The sequence below is a fragment of the Athene cunicularia genome (assembly GCF_003259725.1).
Source record: "Athene cunicularia isolate RWA chromosome Z unlocalized genomic scaffold, athCun1 chrZ_part3, whole genome shotgun sequence".
NCBI classification, from domain to species: domain Eukaryota; kingdom Metazoa; phylum Chordata; class Aves; order Strigiformes; family Strigidae; genus Athene; species Athene cunicularia.
Window position 1 is genome coordinate 1,734,340 of NW_020799144.1, and position 26,272 is coordinate 1,760,611.

Here is a 26,272-nt window from a genome sequence, read left to right on the forward strand (position 1 = left end):
ATTATTTGAACTACATGAGTACTTGACTGATTTTGCCATGGGGCAACTCCTTAATTCTCCCTTTTCTCCCCTGTCTTGAATGTCTAGTAGTTGTTGTTCAGTTGATGTTGTGAGGTTGAATAGAATTAGTATTTTAAAGGAACATTACCTGTGAACTGTTTAAAAAAAAGATAGGCTACTGAGAGAAGAACCAATTCTGTAAGGGTTTGAGATGCTTTCAAAATTAATGTTGTGCTGAAAATAACTTATTTACTATGGTTGCCTACGTGTATGTGTAGGAGAAACATTTCTCTTTTATCAGGGCTTAGACTTACAATGCTACAGTGCTTTTGTTTTTGCTTTTCTCTGGTGAGTTGCATAACAAATCTAAACTATGTTTTTCTGACTAGTGGGAATCTGTCAATATAGTTACCATGCAAGTTGGATGGTTTGGTGGGATGGTCAAAGAGCTACAGATACCACAGAGTCTTTTCTGATGATCTGTCTTAATAAGCCTCAGAACTTGTGTGGTAGGAGGTAAACATAGAGAATTTGAAAAGAAAATTTTTGCTAGCTATGTGCTCTTAACTCTTGAAAATAGCTCTAGTTTAGTGATTATTTTAGTTAAAGCTTTCTAAATTTTGCTTTTATATTCTTACTCTTAATTCAACTGTATTAGCATTTTACCCATGCAAGAGAATATTAATTTTTTCAAATGTTTCCGTTTAAGTGTTCTTAAACAAGAAATACATGAAATTGTATGTCATATTAGGCATTACAAATGCATGGACATTTTTTTTTTGGTTCAGTGAAGGTTCTGAATTGTGTTACTCACATGGATTTAACAGTTTTCTTGCTTTGCATGGTGTGACTTGTTTGCTGTTCTGTTTTCTGAATACCAGTAAGTCTTCAACTTGTCTCTCTATGCCTTTCCAAAATATAGCTTAGAAAGGGCAGTTGAGGTTCACAAAATGCACAAGATTCTTCCCTTACTCTTGAAAGAAATACTTTCAGAATTTGTTTTAGAAGTCAGCTGTTTTAAGCTGTAGAGCTTTTAAATCCAGATGGAGATGTTGAACATTCTTTCTTTTTTTGCATACTTCTAATGATTTAGCTTAATATTACAAGTCTATTGTTGGTTATGTTGTTCTCTTCTAATATTGAAATGTAAAGAACTTTTCCTGGAATCTGCCATAATTAAGATAGTAAGTTCACCTTAGCTCTCTTTTCTTATTCTAAGCAAATGATTGACATCATTAGATGTACTTCTAAAATAATTGAAGTAAGTTGGACTCTTCATCCCTTACAATAAAATAAATTTTCTTGAACTGAAAATTTTCAGACAAGTACTAAATGCTGTGGGTGCATGGAGGGGCATCTGTTCTAAGAAGTGAGCATGCATGTATATTAACCCCTGGTAAGATAAATACACACGCTTCATTGGCAAAAATGTCAATATTTGCGCTCAAAATTCTGCTAACAGTTGCTAATTACTTTGGATAGCTATTTTTGCTATAGGATTCACTGGTAACTGTTGAACCTGGACTCATGATGGTGAGAGTTGCTCTCCCTTTTCATTCCAAGAAGGACTTCAAAGAAAAAAAGAGGGAGTCACCCAAACATTTTTAGAGTTGGATCTTTTACAGAAGTTTCTCATTAAGCATCAACTGGAGTAGCAGATTTTCTGAGGAGGGAGGCAGTTAACCTTTTAAAGGTTTTTCTGACAAGTTTATGTATCTGAAATTAACCAGCTTGGGGTTTTTGGCAATTATAAAGAAATTCACAGCACTTTCATGACTAGCTTGAGCAAAAAACTGTCCTTCTGTTATAAGTTAAAGAATTGTGTAGATTGTGGAAGGGATGATAAAGATGAAAACTTCTTTTTGTAGGCCCTCTGATTTGACTTGATCTTTGCATACTAAAAACTTCATCTTTCCTACCAGCAGGATCCTGTGACACTCCCGCCCTTCCCATGCACACATTTTCATATTAATTCTGAGTTGGGGTGGATGTTAGAAGCAGCAGATGTGAATTAAACAAAAGGAAGAGAAAACCCACTGTATTCTTAGGAAGTATAACAAAGGGCAGTGTGTGCCTGTGTTAGCAGAATTAACTATAAAAACCCAACTGTTTTGTTAATTCCTTGAAGCCACAATTTGGTCTACAGAAACTTTTACCATTAGTGAGGGCATGACTCAAAAGCATCTAGGTTTCCCAGTAGCTGAATTTGCAAAACCATAAAATGTTCCTGTTACATCTGTGAATATGGAGAAATGTGAGGTGGAGGAGGGACTGTGTCACACCTCATACAAAACTTTCTTGAGGTCAGAGAAGACACGCAGCATAGGGAAGCTGTATATGAAAGCTTGTAGTTGACGCAGTAAGCCCTGTTAAAAAGGCTTTGCTTTGGTGTGGTGGTAGATCATGGTCTTCTGTGGGCTTAGAATAAGATAGTGTTAGTGCTCATCGCCTTTCCTGGACCCCAGAGTTATTTCAGGATAACGTATTATTCACTATGTAACTTAAAACTTTTTTCAAGAAACTTTCAGATAATGTGGCTAGTGTGCAGTTGCCACCTTCCAGGTTACTCTTCAGGCTTTTGCGATGTGCTTGGAGCAATAAACTGTTTGAGCAGAACAGAAAAAAATATTTGAAGAATTTGATGCTTACCTCTCTTTCATTTATTCAACAAAATATTGGATGCCTTCACTGAGTACTTGTATACACAAGTCTTCAAAAAGCAGCTAGAGGAGGATCTCTTTCATCCATCTCTGTCTGTGAGGTCCATAGAGAACTTTCATAACTCTTGCAGTAATGAAGCTAGGTACTGAGACCTTTTAGTTGTTTGGGGTTTTTTGGGTTTTTTTGGGTTTTTTTTAAATGATTGATTCTTTGTAGCCTAGTATTTTAACTGGGGTGGGTTTTTTGGTAGATTCTCTGTTCTTTCACATCTCATGCTTCAAGTCAGCTTTTAAATAATTAAGGTACTTTATCCAAAACAAACCTTGCCTAAAACTTTATAGGCCTCACTAAAATTTCTTTCAGCTACAGTATCTAACAAGTATTTTGGAAGACAATGTTAAGCTTACTTAAGAGAGTGTGCTGAAAAAATTACTGTTTTCCTTTTCCTGACATTGAAATGATGATTTACCAGATGCAGACATAGTATGGACAAGTCTTCTCGTAGATTAACATGCCAGTTTATTCCGATTAGGTTTAAAATTAAGTCCATTGAATGTCATCTGGCAATATAAAGGATTTATTTCCTCAGTAAAACATGCTTTCTGGCTGTTGCAGTCTCCCTGAGAATGGTGTTCTGCAGTCATTTTGCATGTTCAGATGTCAGCATATGTGATATCACTTTGCAAACATAATCAAGTCCATGCCAGCGCACGCGTGCTGTGTGGTTTGATGACTGATCCAGCCTCTGCCACGTCTCCTGTGGGATCCTGAGCAAGACAGGGCTCCTGGCTCCTTGCAGGAAGGGCGTGCTGCTGTCTTGCTGCTCTTTCGGTGGCAGTACCCCCTTCTTTGCTGGGGTTGGGGACTCAAATGCATCTCTTCTCTTGTTTTCTTGTGCTTTTGACAGCTCCAGGGCTGGAGAGAGGGGCTGTCCAGCAGAAAAGCACCTGCTGTTTCGAACCCTCTCATGAAGTGCCTGCTTGCTTTGCAGTAGGGTTTGGAAGAGTTTGTAAAGGGAATGGAGTATTGCTTCAGGAACACAATTACTTTACACTCAAGACTTGGTGGTATTTGGATGCAGAAGGACAACTTTCTTTCTGTTAATGCTTCTAACAATCTGTTCTTTTGGATTAGATTAAATCAAAGTAGACTTCAGGCACATTATGTTGGAGTAGGCAGCAGCTCATGTGAAACTGAGACGAAGCTGTAATTCACCAAACAGTTGTTACAAATTTAACTTGCTGTACTGGAGAAAATATGGCAAGTGCTTATGAACAAAATTAGCTCAGCCTTCCCTTATACTTGCTGCATCTGTTTCACGCAAAGGAAATAGAGCAACACACAGGACAATGCTGATAAATTTCTTTTATTGCCTGTCTTATGCATGGAAGAGCATAAAGGAAAGAAAGCATTGTGCAAAAAGGTAGTGGAGGAGTATTGGAGGGGTGGAGAAGAGCGGAAGGAACTGCAAAAAATGTGGGGTTTCCAGCTTAAAGAAGTTGTTTTTTTTTTTTCATGCTTTTAGTTTGTGAGCTACATGTGCACACAGACTGTATCCTGTTTGCTTGCAGTGACTGCCGTCAGTGTCACCAGGATGGGCACCAGGAGCATGTAAGTGTGGGTGCCTCTGCAGCAGAATGTGGTCATGCATTTTCGGTGTGAAAACATGGGTCAGAGGGGGGGGAGGAGTCTTGGCCTTATATTTCACTAATTTTTTAAAGAATATTGGTTTTGGTGGACTGTGAAGAAAAAGCATTATGTGATAGGTTTTTTGATAGTTTGATAAACTTATTTCAGGGAAATATAAGTTGTTCAGGTTCATATTTATAGTGAGAAAACATTTAATGTCCTAGTCTGTGTTGCTGTTTCCTCAGAGCTGTTTGAACTGCTGATTTTAAAGTTAGGTTGAAGACACTTCTGTATCTGTTTTGTGTAACACTAAGTCATGACATGTTCCCCCAGGATACTTATCACCACCACTGGAGGGAGGGAAACCTTTCTTCAAGTGCTCGTTGCGAAGTTTGCAAAAAAACCTGTGGCTCTTCTGAGGTGCTCTCTGGCATGAGATGTGAATGGTGTGGCATCCTGGTATGTTGTGCTGTTGCATGTATTTGTGGAAACCCTATGTATATATGCACATGCTTATTTAAACACTTTTATACACATATACTTTATTTGTATACTTTATAAATACACTTCATTTATACACTTATATAAATAAATACATACTTATGTGTTAGATGTAAAATCTGATTTTTAAATCTCCCCCTATTAGTCATTAAAATGAGCAATTCTCACAATCACAGTTAAATTTTACGTAAATCCAATGGAATTAAAATTTAACAGGGACTAATCTATACATCTCTACTTAGAAGCCTGCAGTTACTTTTTCTGTGTGAGATCAGAATTTCTTTCAGATCACGTGAATTCTGCAAGGTCAAAGACTTAGCACTGTAATATGCTTATTCCTCCTTCACTGTGGAATAGTTCTTAACCTGCGTCATTGGGGGTTTTTTAAGCTGTCAATATTGATTTCTATGCTTTCATGTGATGCATGTTTGATTCCTGCGCAGCACGATACGGTACCTGTCAATAATCTTCATGAAAGCCACAGCTTTTCACGTACTGATACTCAGACTGCTGTGTAGATAATAATTGATCAGTACACTTTAATGCTACTTCTTATTGAAATATGATGGAAGTGCAAAGTAGCAAAAATAACAAAGTAACAAAGATGGAATGGGAACTGAAAAGTATATGTAAGAAATTATTAATTGACCACTTGATGCAGGATGAGGTACTCAATATATTAATAATTTAAAATGAAACTCTGAGGTTATTCAGATTTCAGGTATGATTTGAATAATTTTAATTAAAAAAAAATACTATGGGTTTTGTATTTTTATTCCGATTCATAATTTCTGAGGTGGGAGGGGCTGTCTTTGAGAACACTCTAACAAATATAATGTATATGGCCACACATACAAAGGTATACGTATTCAGTAATGGCAGATGATCTCGAGTATGAAGGTGGAAACTAGCCATGTGTTGGAATTAAACTCCAAATAGTGTTCTCTCTAACTCCGCAAGTGGGTACAGCTGTGTAATAGGCTATTGCTATTTTCAAGCTATTTAGTATAATCTGCCTACCTTTCCCACCTTCCCCAGTAAATATCTGTATAGAATGGAAGCTGCAGGGTTTGAGACCAAAACTTTAAATTTCTCCACAGTGCTGCACAAAAACCTTTAGTTTTTTAATAGAGCAGGTTTGTAGTTCTTGGTGTTTCTTCATGTTAAGACTTCCCATTGTTGGTTATATAAAAACAGAATGAAACAAATTAAAATCTAGGGTGGAAAATGTTGCTTATTTCATGAAAATGCATTACAAAAGGTCTGTATGTGTCATAACCTGAGTTTTGCAATCCCATTGCATATTTTGTTACAAACAAATTTGCTTTCTTTGTCCCTAAGGTCTTAATTGATGCTTCTATTTTATAGGCTCATTCTGCTTGCTACATAATTGTCACACCAGAATGTACTTTTGGAAGATTAAGGAATATGATTCTTCCTCCAAACTGTGTGCAATTATTTTCTCGCAACTTCAGCAAACTGCATTGTTTCCGAATATCAGAAAATTTACAAACAGAATCAGGTAACAACTGTCAAAGTTGGATGCAACTAATTGATGAGCATGTTTAACATAGTGGTGTAATTCACTGAAGCATAAGATTGTTAATTTTCACTGGCTTTTGTGGCAATACTGTAACTTCCTGCTACTTCTGAGACAGGATAGAAATTTTTTAATACAGACTGTGTAAAATACTGAAACTTCTGTTTACTGGTGCAGGGCAATTTGAAAACTGTTCTTTAAATACTAAGCACACAGAAAGTTAAAACCTAAAATCCAAAAACTTGCTTGACAGATTAGTGTTATCATTGCTACAAACACTTGCTGATATACATGTTGGGTTTTATTTGGCATATCATGTATACAGATATTTTTATTTGCCTCTGATTAAGCATCTGCCCTTTTAAGATTTCTGTGCTGAAAGGAAATCATGTATTGAGCAGGGTGATGTTCTGCTGCCATCTAGAGTGTATGTTTTTTAACAGGTCTTTAGGAAAAAGTATTTTTTAAGTTGCTGAAGTATTTTCTAATTTATATTTTGATTATTATATTCTTGTAAAGCCTTTCTTTTCGTGCTTGAAAACAATAGGAAGACAAATAAAAGGAGGGCAAAATATAGGTCATGAAGGTTAAATATTTGCTAGTGCACTTTTCTCGACAGGTTGTTCTTGAACTTTCTGCTTTGAACATGCAGGTTTGGTTTTGGTGAAGGCAGTTGGTCACTAGCAGGAGCTATGAGTTATCATGTGCAGAAGCTATAGCAGGAGTCCTGCTGCTGCGTAAACTGCATGACCCTAAGTCTGTATAATCTTGATACACTGAAGTGACCTCTAAAAGCGTGAAGGGCAAGGGTTTTGTTGGCTGGCATGGTTTTTTCAGGGAGTTATTTTTCTTTTTAATGAGTTTGCTTTTTCATGGGGAAAGGTAAAGTACAACACATACTTGAAAATCATGGAGTTCTTAATGCTTCCAATGTAAGAAGTACCAGAAATAAACAATCTGGATGAGCTTGATTTTGCTGGAAGACTCGTTGTGAACCTTGATTCAGGTCTGTTAGGTATTCTACAAGTGTCCCAAAGGCTTAAGTGAAGATAAAGTTGTATTATTATTATTATTAACAGAAGTTAATCACAAACCTTTTAAATAACCTCTTCAGGTGTGGCTTTTCTGATGTTGAAACTAAGTTTGTCTTTTAAACAGTGGTGTGTTCTTTTAATATAGACTTAAACTTTTTCCTCCTTTAATTTTTAAATCACCTCTAAGAAAAAATTGAACATGGACCACCTTAAGTGAAAGAATCTAAGGTTATAGCTGCCCCTTCTAGTCCCTTCATTATTCTACATGGTGGAAGAGAAAGTTTTCATTTCAGGATTTAGGCTATGTTTTAAGTGTATGAGTTCATGTTACACATATTCAAGCTTTTTCAAAGTAATAATGTTTTTGCATTCCTTTAATTAAAATATATGGTTTTTACTTTGAATTGAGAGAATGCAGTGCAGATCAGTCATTATCTGGTGGTCAGAAACAGATGCACGGGAAAGGACATATACTCAGTAACCTAATTTAGAAAATTTCCAGTGCTTTATTGCGACATGAAAAAAAGAATAAGAAAATCCACCACATTTGGAAAGCCAGAATGTGTTTCTATAGCACTCAGTCTGCATATATCCAGATAAAATATAGCAACTCCCTGAAAAATTTCTTTTCTAACAACAGATCTCTTATCTGCTGGTCTGTGAGAATTTCTGTTCCTTGGGCTCAGCTCGCTGCTGTACAGTGCGCTGTGGCTTCCTAGGGTGGAGGGGTTGCTGACCCCAGGGGTGCAGGCGCCAAGCTATGGGGATACTCCCCTTTCCTCCTGCTGCTGGTCCCAGATGTAGCTCTGAACTTGATGGCTGGCCCAGCACTTGACATCTTCCTTGTTTCACGGTTAATAGTCCATGCTTGTAGCTCAGCACAAGACATGAAGAATAATACTTGCAGTGTGGTGCCTACCTGCCTTGCAGTTTGCTGTCCATAAGGCGTTTTGTTCTGTCTTTCCTCAGCTGGTGGTAGTATGTGACATTACTGTCCCTAATGCTCAGATACAAGTCTGGTCCCATTATGCGTGGCTCCTTGTTACACCGTTCACATACTACTGAGGCTTACTTTAGGACCTTTTGCTGGAATTTTGCTGCTCTTAGTTGTCTGCTGGAGATCAGCTGTCTGCAGGTCCCTGCCAAAGGCATCAAATACCATCGCTACACAGGACTTTCCCTGTGCCCAGATTCTTCCTTAAAGGCAGAGCTGGGAGTTTGTGTTAAACTAATTCTCACATCATCCTGCATTGAGGGAGCTCAGTGTTCTGACCTGGTAGTCCTCCTTGTTACCCATGTTCATAGAACAGACATGCATTGTCTTGCAAAATCCCACTAGGTTCTGGCATGTGCTGAAAGTTAGTGAGACATGTCATGGGTCCATCAGCTCCCTGACACTCTTCAGGACATATTTGAAGCTCATCTGACCATGGAGCAGCTTGGGACAGCTGCCCTGGGAGTTGGTTTGGCTTTTCCAGGGGAAGGCGTAGGCTTCAGATGGCAGATGTCATTAAAGAATGCATGCACATTGGAGATGCTTCTGGGGAGCAAGGAGAATTTCAGCTCTATTGGAGGATAATTAGCACTGACATTCTCACTTCTGTGTGGTGCATTGTGCAGGCACGCTTGTTCAGAAGTGGCATGCACAGAGGGTGCTTTTCTGTTGCCACAGCTCACAAAGAGCATTGCTGTCACGTTTCACTCAAACGAGGGGAACGAGTGACTTAGATTCGTAAATCCCCAACAGAGTGGACAATGGTGAAACAAGTCTCAAAGTCCAAACATTTATTATTAATTTCCCACGTGTATTAATTGGATACCCAATAGTTGACTTAGTATGTAATGAATTATGGCAAGTGTGTTACCTAATGATAATAAGGAAAAATAAAAAATAAGAGAGGTAGAGGTAAAAATAGAAATCACTGGTCTGGGTTCATGCATCAGTCCTGCTGAGTGTTCAAGGATGCATTGTCTTCTTTCACTCAACTCCACTCCCACTCCACTCCATTCCTTTCTATATCTCACTCCTCACCCCCTCAATTTATACACATGTTCCTTGGGTCCATCCCCTAGGTCAGCCCACATACCTACATATCCCATGTATGGGGAGGGGTAAGGTGCTTCATGGAGTGATGTAATTAGCATGATCTTGTTAATCTTCATTAGCATATGCAGGGATGTGAACTTTAATATGCGCTTTGTGGATAATGAAGCAAAGGTCATTCACTGGACAGATGGCCCTTGAAACTTTACAAGATGCACCAGAGTGGAACCATCCTGCCTTCACAGGGCTCCCTCCTCCAGCCGCATCCTGTGCTATCCAGGCCGCCTTATCAGCTCCAAACTGCACACTATCCACCTGTGACTATAGTTTCATTACTTGTGAAGTGAGACATTCGTTGGCTCAGAGGGCTTTTGCTTTCCTCCCATCCCTTTTCTCCTTCTCTGGCTGTTTTGCTCAGTCTCCGTTTTTCACATGCCTGTTTCTCTCAAGCGCTGTTTCAGAAAGTTACAAGTTGTTTTTCACAGTCTCTCAGAGGAGATCTGTGGTAGTCACTTGGATTAGTTAACTGCTGCAGGCACAGCTCTTCCCAAGCTGATGGTTGGGAAGTGCCAGATGACTTGTCCTAGACAGAGAATAAGCACATCATCATTGACCTACTGGGGGCCATTTTTCCGGATTAGCTTTTGCCACTGAGTAAATGGTAAGCTTCATGGCCAACATTCAGTGAACATTTCTGTGCTGAAAGTGGCTTTTCAAAACTCCTGGGCTACTAGCGGGAAGCAATGATAGGCCAGTTCTCTCCCCTTCCTCCAACAGACCCCTGTCTTAGTGTATTTCAAAAGGAGTTATTCTTTAGAATAGTATCAAGATGCTATTTGTGTATGTTTCCCTACTGTCCAGACTGAGGGAGAAAGAGTAATTAAAAATGTCAGCTTTTTCCCATCTAAACTTAGAAAAAGGGGAGGTTTGGGAGCAGTCAGGAATTCTTTCATTTCTTGTTGTATTTACTTTTTTAAAAATTTTATTTTATCTGCAGTGAAATTCAAAAAGGAATTCAGCTTCCATTTATTTCAGGGTGTGTCTCAAGATCATGTTGTATAGATTTCTCTCCAATCTGAAACTTAATCTGTTTGTCTGACAACTATAACAGGGAAGGTATTTCAGCCTTTCGATTAGATTTTAAAAATCCCAACCCAGAAACATTATATTGGTCTGTCTTGTAGTCAGTTGAAGCAGTACCCAAATATTTAGTAAATTATCTGGTCTCCAGTTCAGGACTCTGCTAAGTACCCTTGTTAACATGCTGCAATTCTGCTTCTTGGGATGTTTTTCTGCATTAGGTTTCTGACTTCCCTAGTACCTGTTTAGCTCTGAAGAGCGGTCTTTACTGATTTTTTTTTTTTTTCTCTCTTGGTTGTGCTTTGATTCCTGTTTTCTTGCTCAGCTTCAAGGCATAGTTTCTTATAAAGCTGTTGCCTGGCTTATAGCTTTTGGGACCTTTGCATCCCAATGAAGACTGACTGGGAGTTTCAGTGGGTAGGAGTATGAATAATGTTATATGATCAGTGCACTGGATTGCCTTATGTTGCACACCACTACTAACCGTAAAGAATTAGAAATGTCATGTTTGGATTTGCACCAGTCTTCCTGCATGGACCTGAGTGTCAGGAATGAGAATGCAGTCAGAATGTTATCTTCACAGAAGCAAGTGAAAATGTTAATAGCTTTTATTTTCATATTTTCTAAGTATTTTATGTGTGATTTTACAGGCTGTGTTGTTATCTGACATGTTAGCTCCTAGCTTTTAGTGAGAGCAGTGAGCTGCTGTCGAAGTTCTCTTCTGGAGTGCAGTACCTTCTTTCTCCTTGGGTGTGAACAAATCTGTTTTTCAGTTATGGAAATTATTTATATAATACCTACATACTGGACTAGAAAGCTGTTACTGCAATTCCTGGACTGATTTGGTATTTTAAAACTTAATGGAAAGCAATCTATACTTTAGTCACAAGGCAAGCATTGCAGCTTGAGAAAGGGATGAAATGCAGTAGTTGCAATATTTAAGCTAATAATGGAATGACTTCAGGTATGCCTTCACTGTAGTTATATGACAATGCAGGGTTTGGGGTTTTTTTTAATGGTGTTTTTATAGTATGGATTATTATCATAAAAGAGACAGAAGAAGAAACAGTGCTTTTCTGACTGGATTCTTTTGTGTTAGCTTCTTTGATAGAAACCATCCTTAAATGATAAACACTTTTTTCCCCCTCTAGTTCAAATTAACAAGATTCCTTTCTTAAAATGTTTTTGTTTTCACAGATGAAGATGATGATGTTGATGGGTCAACACAGGGATCAGCAAAAGATGTCCAAATTTCAACAGATTCAAGTAAGCAGAATTTAGTAAGTGGTGAATAGTCATCCATTACAGTCTTTATTCGTAGTCATGCATTACAGTCTTTATTCATATAATCATAACTTGCTTTGCCTTACAAAAACCTATTAAATGGCTGTTTTCCTAATGCTAGGTATCAATTTGAGTTCCAGAGTTTTGGTCCAACACTTTTATCCAGGGTCTTACAAGTATCTTATCACTATTTTCCACTGATAGATTGGCATAAGTGACAATCTATTCATTACCCTGACAAATAGATCATTTCTCTCAACTTGGTAATCAAAGAAAAAGTATGGTGTTAATCTGTCAATCCATAGATAAGTAACCAATTTAAAGGTCAGACAGTTTGTCTTTTGAAAACCTTTTTCTTTTAAGACACCAGGTGGTTTTTTTGTTTGTTTTGTTTTGTTTTCCTGGTCATGTTGCAGTAAATGTACTCTTGTGCATCAGGATTGAGCCAGACCGGTTGCTGCTTATGCAGTTGAATTCTTAGACATAAGGAGTTTTCTGGGGTTGGTATTAGCCAAACTCTTACTTTTCAGAAGATTAAGCCAAGAACAGTTTAAGGGCATCCCACCCACTGTATCCATATTAGTAACTGAAAAACCATGGTACTTGCGACCTAATGTGGCTGCATGGATTGTTGTAAAAACTGAAATTTCCAATCAATAAATAGGACTTCTTTTCCTTTTTTTAGCCTAAAATTCTTAGCATATTAATAGGACAATTATACAATGCTGTTTGGATTCTTAAAGGAATCCAGCTCAGTAAATAATTAACTCAGTGATGGAAGTGATATCAAGCATGCTCTTACTTCATGTCTTAAAATTTGAAGTTGGTGTGTCTTAATGACTCAAAGTTATGATCCACCACTTTGGTCCCTTATTATGGGACCAGGCTCTGACTAACTGCTGTTTACCTAAGAAACTTTGGCTTTTTCCAGTGTTGTAAGTGACATAAGTGTTTGAATGTCAGGACTTTTATACTTCACCAGCTAAGACTTTATGTCAGGACTTTTATACTTCACCAGCTAAGACTATTTCCCTTACTCATGACTGTCAGAGTAAATTATGTATCAAAATATTTCAACTAGATTGATTGAAAGTACAGGACAGGTCAGCTTTAGACAGCATTCCCAAAAGAGGTAAAAAAGATATGAAAATTGGGGACAGGATACAAACGTTAATGTGGGTTTTGTTCATATACAATGTCCCTCTGTGGACCGGAGAAAGCAGCAATAGATGGTACATTTTCAAGGCTTATGTAAAGAATCATTATAGTGGCATTAAAACAAATTGCTTCCTCTTTAACACATTTTCATGAAACAGAGGTCAGTGTAGAGTCCAGCAGCATCCTGTCCCTTCTGTGGCTGAGCACAGTGAAGGTCTCTTAGTGGGAAAGTGTGTGTGTGTGTGTATACATATCTGTATTCTGATACATATATATGTGTATATATATATACATGTGTGTGTGGCTGTGTGCATGTATGTGTGCATACATCTATGCACACAGACCCCCTCCCCTCCTAGGTCTTTTGGTGGACCTCCAGCCCCTACAGTCGGCCCAGCAGTCATCCTGGACCTTTTGATCACTCCAGTAGTCATCTCCATGAGATGCCTCACTTGACATGGATGCACACATGGCTCCCAGTCCCCTTACCTTGCGTGTCTGTGAATCTAACCTAATGTTTGCTGGTGCTCATGCTACAACTGTCACTGTGGTTGCTGGCACTGTGGACACATGGGTCCTGCAGTCCTGCTTCAGCTGCTACATTCAGGAACCTGTATGCACACATGCATGCAAAAGAGTTGAAACTACACCCACAAAAAGAGTGGGAAACAATGTTTAATGAGAAGAAAGGACAGACTGTGCTGCTCAGGTGCAGGGCATGGGCTGGCAGGCGCACCAGCTAGCAACCTCTTTACATGTTGCCAGCTTCTTTTATCTCCTTATCCCTCTATTTTTCCATACTCATTCCTCCACAAACCACCTGGATCCCTTCTTTCCCCTGCTTTCGGTTTCTCCCCTAAACATCCCCTAACAACTCTTGTACAATCCCAGAATGCTCTTCCCATGCATTTCATAGAGCCCCACATCCTGAGCAACCTCATCAGTTGGTGAGGTGACCTGCAGAGCTTCTGCACACTCACTTGGTGGGTGCCAGCCCCAGCCCATGGTGCTGATGCCCTTGCAACCAGGCAGGGCATGGCTTCTCTGACAACTTCTCTGACAAAGTTATTGGGGTTCACCTGCCAGCCATTGTGCTTGTGTGTGTGTGTGTGTGTGTGTGTAGTCATACCCTATCTAGTTAAACATGACAGAGGCACGGCTGTAGTGCCTACACATATCTCTAGTAATACCATTTGTGTAATACGGGTCAAGAGTGTGCTGGTGATTAGCTTCTGTGTCTTGACTGAGTACATCTGCCACATCTTTTGGAATGTTGCCATGCTCTCCCTCAGGAGTGTCAGAACTGTATTACATACCAGAATAGAGTAGCTTTTCTTAATTCTGGCTCTCCATGATTTACAGATGCAAATTTTTAAAAAATAGTGAAAATAAGTCAGAACAAATTGAATAATACTGACTAGTAAAGACTTGCTGTTTCATAGGAAGGAAGCCAGTAAAAAAGGATGCAGAGTCTGTAGATTAATACTGGAAGAAAATTTGGATTAGTCCCTTTTGTTCCTTTGCTATTGTAGTAGGCTTGTTGAGTGAAGAGTAAAGTTAGAAGATACAAGTCTTAATTTTGGGAGCTTAAATATGTTAAATCATCCATGAATCTTACCCTACCAAGATACTGAAGCCAAAAGCACAAACACAACCCTACACTTTCTGAAGTCATAGATCTAACAGCCTCACAGAGCAGGTTTGGAAAGAAGTATAAATCCTTGTGTCTGAGACCATGAGCCAGCTTCCAAGGACTTGTCTACACAGTGAACAATTAACAGTGAACAATTAAAGAAGAAAAGTTGAAAGAAATCTCCTGTAGTTCTGTAGCATCATTGCCAGAAGACTATGGAGAAAGATTCACAAATGTTACTAACTAGTATTAATTTATTCCCTGCCTTACTGGTCCTTATGATAAGTCTTGTCAAATCAGACATTTAACCATAAATACTTAAGTATGACATAGAGATCCATGCTTTCGGGGTTTTTTTTTTGTGATTATGCATTCTCTTTGCTTTAACATTCTGCTAGTCTTGATGCTTGTGTACGGTTCCTCCATAGCAGCCCATTGAAAATTTGCACTGACACATTTCGAGAGGTATCTTGAGGGCTCAACGGACTTTCTGGCTGTGTGTATGTGTGCAACCCTTTTGTCAGACAGAGACATGTGAAGAGTGAAGGTCATGGTCCTGTCTCAGCACTCACTGGCTGCATGTGAACTGTTTGCTTCAACGTGTGCTTATCTTCCATAGGACAAAATGCAGCCATCAGGAGAAAAACCCTCTCTTAAGGAAGTTTTAGAGGAGTCTTAAGAGAGAAATGGGGGCTGTGGTGCTGTCAGCAAACATACTTTTCAGAGCATATCCTTCCACAACCCCTCTTTTGTCAGGCAGTGCTCTGCTCAGGTAGCTGTTGACCTGCTGAGTAAGGGATGTAAAATATTCTTTAGATAGACCAAAGTCATTGGCATAGGGCTTGCTTGTGTCTTGTCCCAAACTTGCTGACAATGTGAAGGAGACATTCACTGTAATTCTGCAAGCAGGAACAAACTGTTTTCAGGAAGGAGCAAAGACAGCATGTGTGGATATGAGGGATTTTTCCTCTAAAGATACTTATGAAAATGTCCAGGCTTCATGAAAAAGGTCATTGTACTCTGCTCAAACTACTTCGAGCTAACTAAGCTTGCACATGTTCCTGTGAAACATGATTTAAATGGATTTGGAGCCCTAAAGTTAGAGGAAGAAGCAGGTTAAATCAGATCAAGTAGCAATACATACAGTAGATGCTTGGAGAAGTTCTAAAGACTGTGCTGCAGAAGAATGGTGAAGAGGTGGCTACCAGTGTCGGATGATGGCTATTAACACAGCTTGGTGCTTCAAAACTCTCTTGGAACTAGAGGGATTTGAGCTGCTCATGAAAACAATTCAGGGAAGTGACACAGCTGCAAATGGGTCTCCTGGAAGAGGAACAGCTGGAGAGAGGAACAGTCTAGGATTCTGAAAGACTCTGTAACACCAGTAGAAGAAATAATATACAATTCTTACCTGTTCTATTGCTGCCTTGTAAGTTGTGAATAGTAATACTGAAATAACCCAAATTTGGCAGTCCACACTGTTGTAATTTGAAGTAGCAGTCACTAGAGAAGGAGAACAGAAAGTGCATGGACAGCACAAGTTTTGTTGGGTAGAATGGTTCTTAGTAAGTGGTTGCTAAAATTTAGTATTTTAAGAGTAAATGCCACCAACATGTTTGATGTAGGCCTCTAGCTTTCTTCAATGGCAGAAACATTCAGGACTACATCATTTTCCTATCTGAGCCACAAGCCACACATAAGTCTTTTCATAAGCTGTGTCCTGTCTGTGGGGATTTGGAAGTCAAAGTTCATGAGCTTTGGACTCATCAAATGCTGTTTATCCTTTTCCCAAGAAAACTTGATATCTTAGCCTCCGAACTAAAAATCCATTGTTTGGTAAATTATGCCTGGAGCTGACCTTTTTGTAGTTCTTTTCCCTTGAAAAGCATAAACATGAAGAACAGGGTTTTTTCAACTCAGTATCCCATGATAAGAAAAAAAGTAATGTGTTTTTTCAGGAAAAAGTCCTGATACTGTGTAGTCTGATCCAACAGAAAAAGATAAAAGATGTTTGACAGTGAAGTGTCAATATTATTAAACAGGCTGTAATTTCCTTAAATACCAAAATTTGTTATGTGCATCTCTTGCATATTAGCAAGGTTTTTTTATACTAAGTAGTGGTATGTAGACTTCACTTCTATAACTGGATCATTTTCTAATATTTAAAAATTGGAACAGGAGGGAGAAAGAGCTTTAACTAACTTTGAAAGTGATTATAGTTGTGCTTCTTTCCAAGACTAGCTAGACAAATCAAACTGGCATAAGACACCACTTAACTTTCAGGTTGTGGATGTACACTTGAATACATTGGTGTTTTCTGGATGACTCGTTGTGGTCAAATAAGTACCTGTTTGTTCTTTTATTAATGTGTTATCAGAAGCTCATGTATAAGAAAGCCATCTTTCATCAGGTTGCAGTGAAAGTGTCCCCTGTGAGGATCAGTGACAAAGTTAAACATGATTTTTTACTGATAAATTGAGCTTGTTTTGTACAATGGATTATCTTGAGGAAATAGGGACTGAACATACTGTGTATTTAGCTAAGGAATGTATTTGAGCCTACTTATTACTGGTCTGTAGATCTAAACTCTTTGCAAAACGGTTTATTTTAAGAGTCTAGCCAACTTCTTGCAACATTTGGCTGGTCTTAAGAAGTAGAGCACCGATTAAAAAAAAGCCTGCAGTTAAAATTTCTAGGGATTCTCTCAGGCCAGCTAGTATCTAACAAGAGCAGACTACAAAGGCAGTTCAAATTAAATCAAGTACTAAAACTTGGATGAATGTTTTTATTCTCAGATGGATGTCTACCCTCTGCCTTGCTAGAGAAAACAGTAGAGATTTTGATAATGTTGTGAAAGTTCAGACTCAGAACATTGGCTGTGCTGTCACTAACCAGCATTTGCTGTGTTTTCTCAAGTTGTGTTAGCCCTGAAGAATGTCACCCAGGACACAGTGTGAGTTTTGGTTAAAATTTGTCTATGCTAAAGTCACCATGGAGATCACTCTGAGAGAAATCTGCTTCTAAAAGAATTTTACTTTTTCTGACATAAATCCAGAAGGAGTGGCTTTCTGGCATGTGCTGTAGTCTCAGTGCAACGACAGTAGAGTTTCAAGGATACTTTAGAAGTGAGAGTTGATCATATTTAAATGTTCCTCATATTGTAACTAAAAAAAATTTGGCAACGACTAAGTTGATTAACTGGAAAACTGAAAAGCCAAATCCACTTGATAATACGTTTCAGATTCTAAAAAAATACTTGAAAAGTCCTGATGTATTGTATTATACATTCTGACCACTCTTCTCCAGTAGAATAATTAATTCTCCTTTGCTGTAAAGAGTGTACATCGTATGTGGAAATTGTGATTATTTGTTTTAAACAGATTTTGTAAAAGATTTCAGCTAACTACACTCAAAAGAGTACTTGAGGCATAGTTATGCAGGGAAGAAGAAATCAGAGCTGCACTTCCAGAGTTCATCCTTCTTGACAGGAGCCAGAAGTAAACCTGCAAAACCAGAAGCCCAAAGATCTGTCGAGTGTGGATACTGTTTAGAAAGGCAGTGATTTTTGATTCTTCAATTTGACTTTCATAGAGGATTTCAGTTCTTTTGCTTCCTGCTTATCCCTTTGTTCTTTCAGATCAATGCCTTAAGTGAAAACAAGTAACAAATGGTGTCCTCAAGGGTCCGTATTGGGCCCAGTGCTGTAATATTTATTATCTTCATCAATGACAGATAGTGGGATTGAGTTTTTCCGAGTGTTGGGATGGACAGTTCTTGAGATTGGAGGAGGCAATCCTTGAAAATCCACTACCACCTCTTGTCATTGAAATTAGGAATAAACCTCTTAACACCAATGTAACATTGAAAAGCAGGCATTCTCTTTATTGCACCACTAGATGCATGGGGCTCCACCTAATGTGCATGCCAAAAGACAAAGGCATGCTCAATTTATACAGTAAAACAAATGAATACTTGTGCAGTTTCTGAGAAGTACCTGCTCATTTCCAGAAAATCTAATGCATATGTTAATATATAGCACAAGTGTACTAAAATTTGGGGAAGGGTGTCTGAGGGGCTTCCATGGGAGTTTTTGGTGGTCTGTGCTGGTCCCTAATGGTTGTTGAAGAGGTGTCTCTTAGTGTCCTTTCCATGAACCCTCGAGTCTTTCTTTCATATGAGGTCTTGTCTTGTCTTATCATTCTGTAAAGTTTCTCAGGTTCATTATCTGGTTTCCACAGGTGTCAGCTCATTTATCTGCCGTCCCCAGGATGTACCCATGACAGTTGCAAAAATTATGTCCTTGGGTGCATCTTGTCTATAGCCCCTTACAGCAATTTTGACCTTGGGTGCATTCTTGCCTGAGGCCCTTTACAACATTCTCTTCAGGACTGTATCGCATGGGAGTCTTCCAAGCAGATTCCTGAGCAGGTCAAAGTCTGCTCTCCTGAAGTCCTGGCTTGTTGATACTGCTATTTGCTTAATTGTCCTCCCTACACAGAATGGTTTGGGTTGGAAGGGACCTTAAAGATCATCTAGTTCCAACTCCCCTGCCATGGGCAGGGACACCTTCCATCAGACCAGGTTACTCAAAGCCCTGTCCAACCTGGCCTTGAACCCTTCCAGGGGCAGCCACAACCTCTCTGGGCAGCCTGTTCCAGTGCCTCTCCACCCTCACACAAAAGAATTTCTTCCTTAGATCTAATCTACCCTCTTTCGGTTTAAAACTGTTAACCACTTATCCTATCCCTACACTCCCTGATGCAGAGTCCCTCCCCATCTTTCCTGTAGTCCCTTTAAGTACTGGAATGTCACTTTAAGGTCTCCCCAAAGCCTTCTCTTCTCCAGGCTGAACAACCCCAACTCTCTCAGCCTGTCCTCACAGGGGAGGTGCTCCAGCCCCCTGATCATCTTTGTGGCCTCCTTTGTACCCGCTCCAACAGGTCCATGTCCTTCTTATGTTGGGAGGCCCAAAGCTGGACACAGTACTCCAGGTGAGGTCTCACAGGAGCAGAGCAGAGAGGAAGAATCACCTCCTTTGAGGTCAGACACAGTGTACCTGAGTTTCAGGTGGCTCTAGAAGGCTAGCAGAACATCACTGAAGTGTCCTTGCAAAGCAGTTACTTGTTGCAGCCTTTCCTCATAATATGTCAGTGCAGCATTGAGATACCCAATGATGCGCATTTCTGCCTGGGATTCTAGTTTGAATTTTTCAGCCGTCAGTTAGGGTGGTTTGGTTTTTTGCTTCCCCAATTCCAGCTCTCCTTTTCGATTCTTCTGTGTCAAATGGTAGTTTGATAATGTGGTTATTCGAACCCAAATGCCAATATTATTTGAAAGCAAAATGCTTTCAGTTCTTTCTGCCATTCTACAAAGTATTTCTAAGCCGCAAGAGAAAGATGAAAGTAGACTCCAGCATGTGATGTATCTCTCCTTTATAATATGTCTTAACACACTGCATGATTAACCAGTTGTGTGGACATTACAGCTGATGTATGTGGCTTTCAGTTAATATTTCTAACATTTCAAGTCTGCAAGTGATAGCTTCTAGTGATTTTATTACTTTATGATGAATGCAGTTATACAGATTTGTTATGAGATCAGTCTGTACCCTGTGCTGTAACAAAGAGTGGCTTTTGTTAACAGTTCAATCCAACACTGCAATAAAAAGGACAAGCTCTGTCTGTGAAGAATAGTCACGTCTGTTGTAAAATATGACTGGGGATTACATGAAAGAACCTGTGAAACTGAACAGCTCATCAGGTGTCTTCATAAAGATGTGATCAGGAGAGGACACAATATCTTTCTTGTTGGAATCTCCTTTTTGATTTGAATTAATTAACTTGATTCCTTTTTATAGGCTGTAAGGACACACATACTGGATCAACAATGTTCATTTGTCCTTAAAAGTTCTCCAAAACTGCCTGTTCTATGAAAATTTGGTTATACTTTGCTCTTGGTCTTAAAATAGTCACTTAAATAAGAGATAAACTTGGTCATACAGTGGACCATACCAGACTGAGTCTTAACTCATCTTTGTGAAGAGTTACCCCAAAATCCTTAACACTTCACCCTTTCAGAGCTGTCTGTGCAACAACATGTGATCCGTGATCTGACCATGGATTTGATAAGACTTTAGTGAAATGAAACACAGCAAAGGGTCATAGTTCTTCATTTGCTGTACCTTCTTTCTTCTAGTTTTTCTGTTGTTCCTGTATTTCTCCTGTTGTCTGTACAGTTAACCAGGTACTTTAAGGACTTTCTTCAGAAGGAGGAGCTCAGAACTGGCAGTGCTTTGGGAGCTGTTCTGAAGGTGATGACACTCTGTCTTGGTTTTCATGTTGTTGGACTAGTCAATAATAAATGCAGTCTTGAATGCTGAGGATGAAGAAATGATAACATAAGTAGTATAGTTATATGTAAACAGTTCTATCAAAAACCAGGATTAAATTATGATTATTTGAAATAGTCTTTCCACTTTCCTCTGCAAATGTACTCCTGTTTTAAATGAAGAGTAACAAACTAAAAATGAAAAGATTCAGCCTCAGAGCTTGTGATATGGGTTAAAAGCAGGTTTTTAATAGTTTCATTATATGTTTCCTATTCAGGTAGCTTTATGATTTGAGGGGTGTGTTACTGAAATACAGTAATTGTTTTCATTCAGGTAAACAAACATTAAAGATATTTGATGGGAATGATGCAGTGAAACGCAATCAATTTCGACTGATTTCAGTTCCAAGGATTGCAAAAAATGAAGAAGTTGTGGTAAGATACATGGTGAAGGTCAATATTCTAGTGTGATAAAGGGACCTGTGCATATTACAAAAGTCAACTCAACGACAAGAAGATCTGTAAATGGGCTATAATATTACAATGTAATTTGACTTCTTCATGTAGTGCTCTTATTTTAGAGCATCTGAAGAAGTGATTGCTTACATATCTGTAGCATAATGGGGGCCACACCACATCACATGTTAAGCAGTCATTCTTCCCTGTGTGACACTGATTGATTTTAATGATGTGAGCAATACTGGATAATCAGGTCCTTATATCTTTCTCCTCTTCTGTAGTATTTAGTGGTTTTACATTTATCCTGTACAGTCACCACTATTGTACTTCAGTTAATCATTTTTGAAGACTGAAGCATGCCATAGTTTCCTCTACTCCTTGGCTGTGAAAGTGATGAATTATTGATGACATGGTGGCCACTCCCTAGGTTTTCCAGTGGTCCATCTGGGGTGAAAACATGACTTGATACTAAATCAAATATTCTGTACAGATCTTAATGTATTGGGCTGGGCAGAGGCCCCATACTGTACAGAAATGAAGTCCAGAGAGGGTATGGGGTGGTGCGCAGTAGAATTGAGCATGTTGAGGACTCAAATTCATAAAGGGCTTGGCACAGGAGTCTGCAGAATTTATTACATCAGAATTTTTACAATTTAAACCTACAGTTCATTAAGACTTTTATCTTGACAGTGTGCTCAAAATCAACAGGAGTTTTGAAAATTCGTTTGTGGTGTTCTGCATGTCAAAGATTTTCAAGAAAAATTATGTATAATGCTGAAAACACTTATTTAGAACTGCTACTTGCCTTTCAAGCACATTTTCCCAGGCTACTGCTTCTAATACCAGGGCATATTAATAACAGTTCTTGTAAGTGACTTACTGGGTTGTATTCACTGCAGTGTCTGTGTTAGCAGAGGTGCTTCAGGCATCGGCCAGTAATGGATGTAAAATTCCTGTGACAGCTTCCGTCTTCCAAGGACAGCCCTTACATTTCCTGTTCACAGGGGTGTGGGTTCTGGGCAGCCTTGTGTCTGAGAAGCTCACTGATTTTCAGCATCCCCTTAGTGCAAAAAGAAAGAATATGCACAGTTGGGCACAATCAACTGTAATTTACCTTTTTCCTCATGGAACAAATTTTGCATGCAGTGAGTGTCGTTTTATTAGTACTGAATTTTTACATTTGATCTGTGGAGGTAAAATGACTGTACTGTTGGCTGTGGTCAAACCTATTGATATCTCAAGTTTTCTTAATTTTTACTGAAATTTGTTTTCAAAACTTCTCTCATTTTGTTTTTTGCCATTGCTATTTATGCACTGTTCTGTGCTAAAACACGTGTTAAAGATTGATTCCATAAGTAAGGTATTTATGAATGTTTGTGGCTATCCAGGTATTAACAGTGTCTTTTCAAGAAAATTTTAATTTATCTTGCTGGGTTGTAGGAGGCTGCTTTGAGGGCATACTACATAAATGATGACCAGCAGGAGTATGAGCTTCAGACCTTTACGCAGCAGGCGCTGCTGTCTGATGATGTTATCAACAGGAACGATGATGCAGAGGACAGCAACTTGGGCTCAGTATTCCGCGAATCTGTTCCTGAAGCTTGGATCATCAGAGCCAAACCAAAGGATGAGGAAGTGATCAGAATTTATGCTGCCTGGCTGAAGTGAGTGTTTTCCTCCGTTATACCAAGGTTACCCTGCTTTGCTACATTTGTTATCTGTAGTCTAGCCTGATGTGTTTTAAGTTATTGAAGCTGCAGAAGTAGAACAGAGAATGTAGTTTCTTCTGTATTTCAGGATTCTTCTGTTTATTTTTCTGAATAAGTAATATACATAATATTAATTTCTGTGCCTGGAAATGTGCTCGTGGGTTTCTTTACATGCCTGGGATATACTGTGTAACTTGTGCAGTTCTATTATCATGCATTTGACCAAGAAAATGCAACTTTATGTAAACTGAGTCTGTAAACAAATGATAACATACACGTCACTTAAAAGCTTGATAGTTTTTTGGAAGAAGTATTAAATAGGAAGAATTCAGTGTAACTTCTGATGTGACAGTAGGAGATAAAAAAAAAATCTGTTCCGTTTACAACTGAGAAAATACACATTTTAAGCATATTTAGCAGTGGAAACAAGACTGGCTGGTGACTATTCATTTCTTAAGAGCAGTGGGGATAAATTTAAACACTTTTTCATTTTACTAATGCAACTACATTGCCAAATTTTGTGAAAGACTTGCAGGTAGTTCTATGTATAGGAAGAAACTAACTTGCGGTGCTACAATTGTAATGACCAGTTTCTTGAGATGAAAGTCTTTGTCTGTGGGGCTAATACTGCATCTGCCTTGAGCCTCAGTGAATAACTTGCTTCAACTACTACAAATTTCTGACTATACCCATAGAAAATTTGCCACTTAGGTGAAAAAGGTACACACAGGGTAGGTCAACTGATTGTATTAAAATAAGTATTTCTTTTCTTTTTAGGGTGGGAATGGCATATGTTTCTCTACGAGTAAATAAGGATAGCACTACGCAGACTGTGATCAAAGAAGTGCTTCCATTACTTGGAAGGCAGGTAAACAAAAGATCATAAATATGTCCATATATCACTTGAGTGACCCTGGAGCAGGGTGTGTGTTTTCTCTTTGGAAAAATTATAATCAGTCCATTTGCAGTTCACACTAATGTTGTTAATGTTTGGTAGATTATCTCTTGTGACTGGTATGATGCTCAAAACTTTCTACAGTCTTGATAGACCTAGTTGCTCTGTACTATGAGTTACCATCTGTCTTTCTGGGTCAAGCAGATTTACTTGTATGAACACAATGATTCTTGTCATGCAGTATTATTTTTCCTGGTTGTTTATGTCTTATTTAAAATACACTCGTATGTAATTACATCGCTAATCTTACCTTCTTGGGAAACTGGCAATCACTGTTAGGATGATTATGCTTGTCGTCTTCTTCTTTGCACTGCTCTGCAAAGGAAATCATAGAATATCTCAAGTTGGAAGGGACCCAAAAGGATCATTGGGTCCAAGATCCTGCTCCTCACAGGACTGCCTAAAACTAAACCATATGACTGAGAGCATCACTCAGATTCTTCTTGAACTCTTTGACAGGCTCAGTGCTGTGACCACTTCTGTGAGGAGCCTGTTCCAGTGACTGACCACCCTCTCAGTGAAAAGCATTTTCCTAGTGTCCAATCTGAACTTCCCTGTTGCAGCTTCATTCCATTTCCTTGTGTCCTATCACTGGTCACCAGAGAGAGATCAGCACCCACCCCTCTGCTGCCCCTCTTAAGTTGTAGACCATGATGAGCTCACCCCTCATCCTTCCCTTCTCCAAGCTGAACAAACCAAGTGACCTCAGCCACTCCTCGTAAGCCTTCCTTTGAGGCCTTTCACCATCTTGTTTGCCTTCCTCTGAACACATTCAATTAGTTTGACATTCTTCTTATATTGAGGCACCCAAAACTGCACACATTACTTGAGGTGGGGCCACACCAGTGCAGTGTAGGGTGGGACAGTCCCCTCCCTCACACAGCTATCTGCTGTGCTTGATATACCCCCAGACATGATTGGCTCTTTTGGGTGCCAGGGCACACTGTTAACTCTCATTCAATCTGACATCAACCCAGACTCCTAGATCTCTTTTCATGGGGCTGTTCTCCAGCCTCTTGTACCCCAAATTGTATTTATAAACAAGATTACCATGTCCCAGGTGGAGAGTCTGGCACTTGATCTTGTTAAATTTCATATGGTTAGTGATTGCCCAGATCTCTAGCCTATCCAGATCTCTTTGTAAGGCCTGTTTACCCTTGAGGGAGTCCACAGCTCCTCCTAGTTTAGTATCATCAGCAAACCTACTTAATGTGCATTCTGTTCCTGCATCCAGATCATTTATAAAAACATTAAAGAGCACTCACCTTAAAATCAAGCTCTAGGAAACCCCACTGGTGACTTGTAACCCCATTTACTATAACCCTTTGAGCCCAACCTGTCAGCCAGTTGATCACCCAATGTATTATGGACTTGTCTAGCTGTGTACTGGACAGGCTATCCAGAAGGATATACTATAAGAGACAGTTTCAAAAGCTTTGCTAAAATCCAGAAACACCATATCCACTGGCTTCTCTTGATCAACTAGATGGGTGACCTTGTTATAAAAGCAAATTAAGTTGGTTAAGCAGGACTTTGTGAACCTGTGCTGGCTATGGCCAGTGGCTGTGTTGTCTCTCAAGTGTTTTTCAGTAACTCCCAGAATAACCTTCACCATAATACTACCAGGCACTGAAGTGAGACTGACAGTCCTGTAATTACTAGGGTCTTCCTTTTTACCCTTCTTGAAAACTGGGGCAACGTTTGCCAGCTTTCAGTTGACCTTTCCAGCCTTCCAAAACCATTGAAAAATAATGGAGACAGGTCCGATGATGACACTGAGCAGCTCTTTCAATACCCTGGCACGAGTCCCATTGGGCAGCATAGATTTTATGTGCATCCAGCTGGAGCATCAGGTCTTGAATAAGTTCAGGGTCGGCTCAAGTTTGTCATTCCCCCAGCCACAGTCTTCCAACACAGGGCTCTGGGGATGCCAGGGCCCATCATCGGTGTTGAAGACAGAGGCAAAGGCATTAAACATTTCCACTTCATCTACATCCCTGTTTGTGAGGTGACCAACCTCATCAAGTAATGGGCCAATGTTATCTCTGATTCTCCTTTTGCTATGAACATATTTTAAAAAGCCCTTTTTGTTGTCCTTCACAGTGCTGGCCAGCTTGAACATACAACTTTGGACACAAATTTTCTCCATACAGTGATGATAGCATCTCTGTAGTCCTCAAGGACTACAAGGAAGGACTCAAGGCAGAATGGCATTTATATTCTTTATCATCTGGATTCCTGTCCACCTCATTGGAAAT

At 39.2% G+C, this 26,272-nt stretch overlaps 1 protein-coding gene across 1 annotated transcript in view; it reads left to right on the plus strand.

Moving 5' to 3' along the window:
- DGKQ (diacylglycerol kinase theta) overlaps positions 1-26,272 on the plus strand; it is a 103,421-nt gene that overhangs the window by 38,433 nt on the left and 38,716 nt on the right. The window contains exons 5-11 of the mRNA XM_026866487.1: positions 4,187-4,272; positions 4,624-4,749; positions 6,160-6,313; positions 11,687-11,755; positions 21,226-21,326; positions 22,791-23,014; positions 23,837-23,927. Coding sequence (XP_026722288.1) covers positions 4,187-4,272; positions 4,624-4,749; positions 6,160-6,313; positions 11,687-11,755; positions 21,226-21,326; positions 22,791-23,014; positions 23,837-23,927 — 851 coding nt within the window. The remainder of the gene's footprint in view (positions 1-4,186; positions 4,273-4,623; positions 4,750-6,159; positions 6,314-11,686; positions 11,756-21,225; positions 21,327-22,790; positions 23,015-23,836; positions 23,928-26,272) is intronic.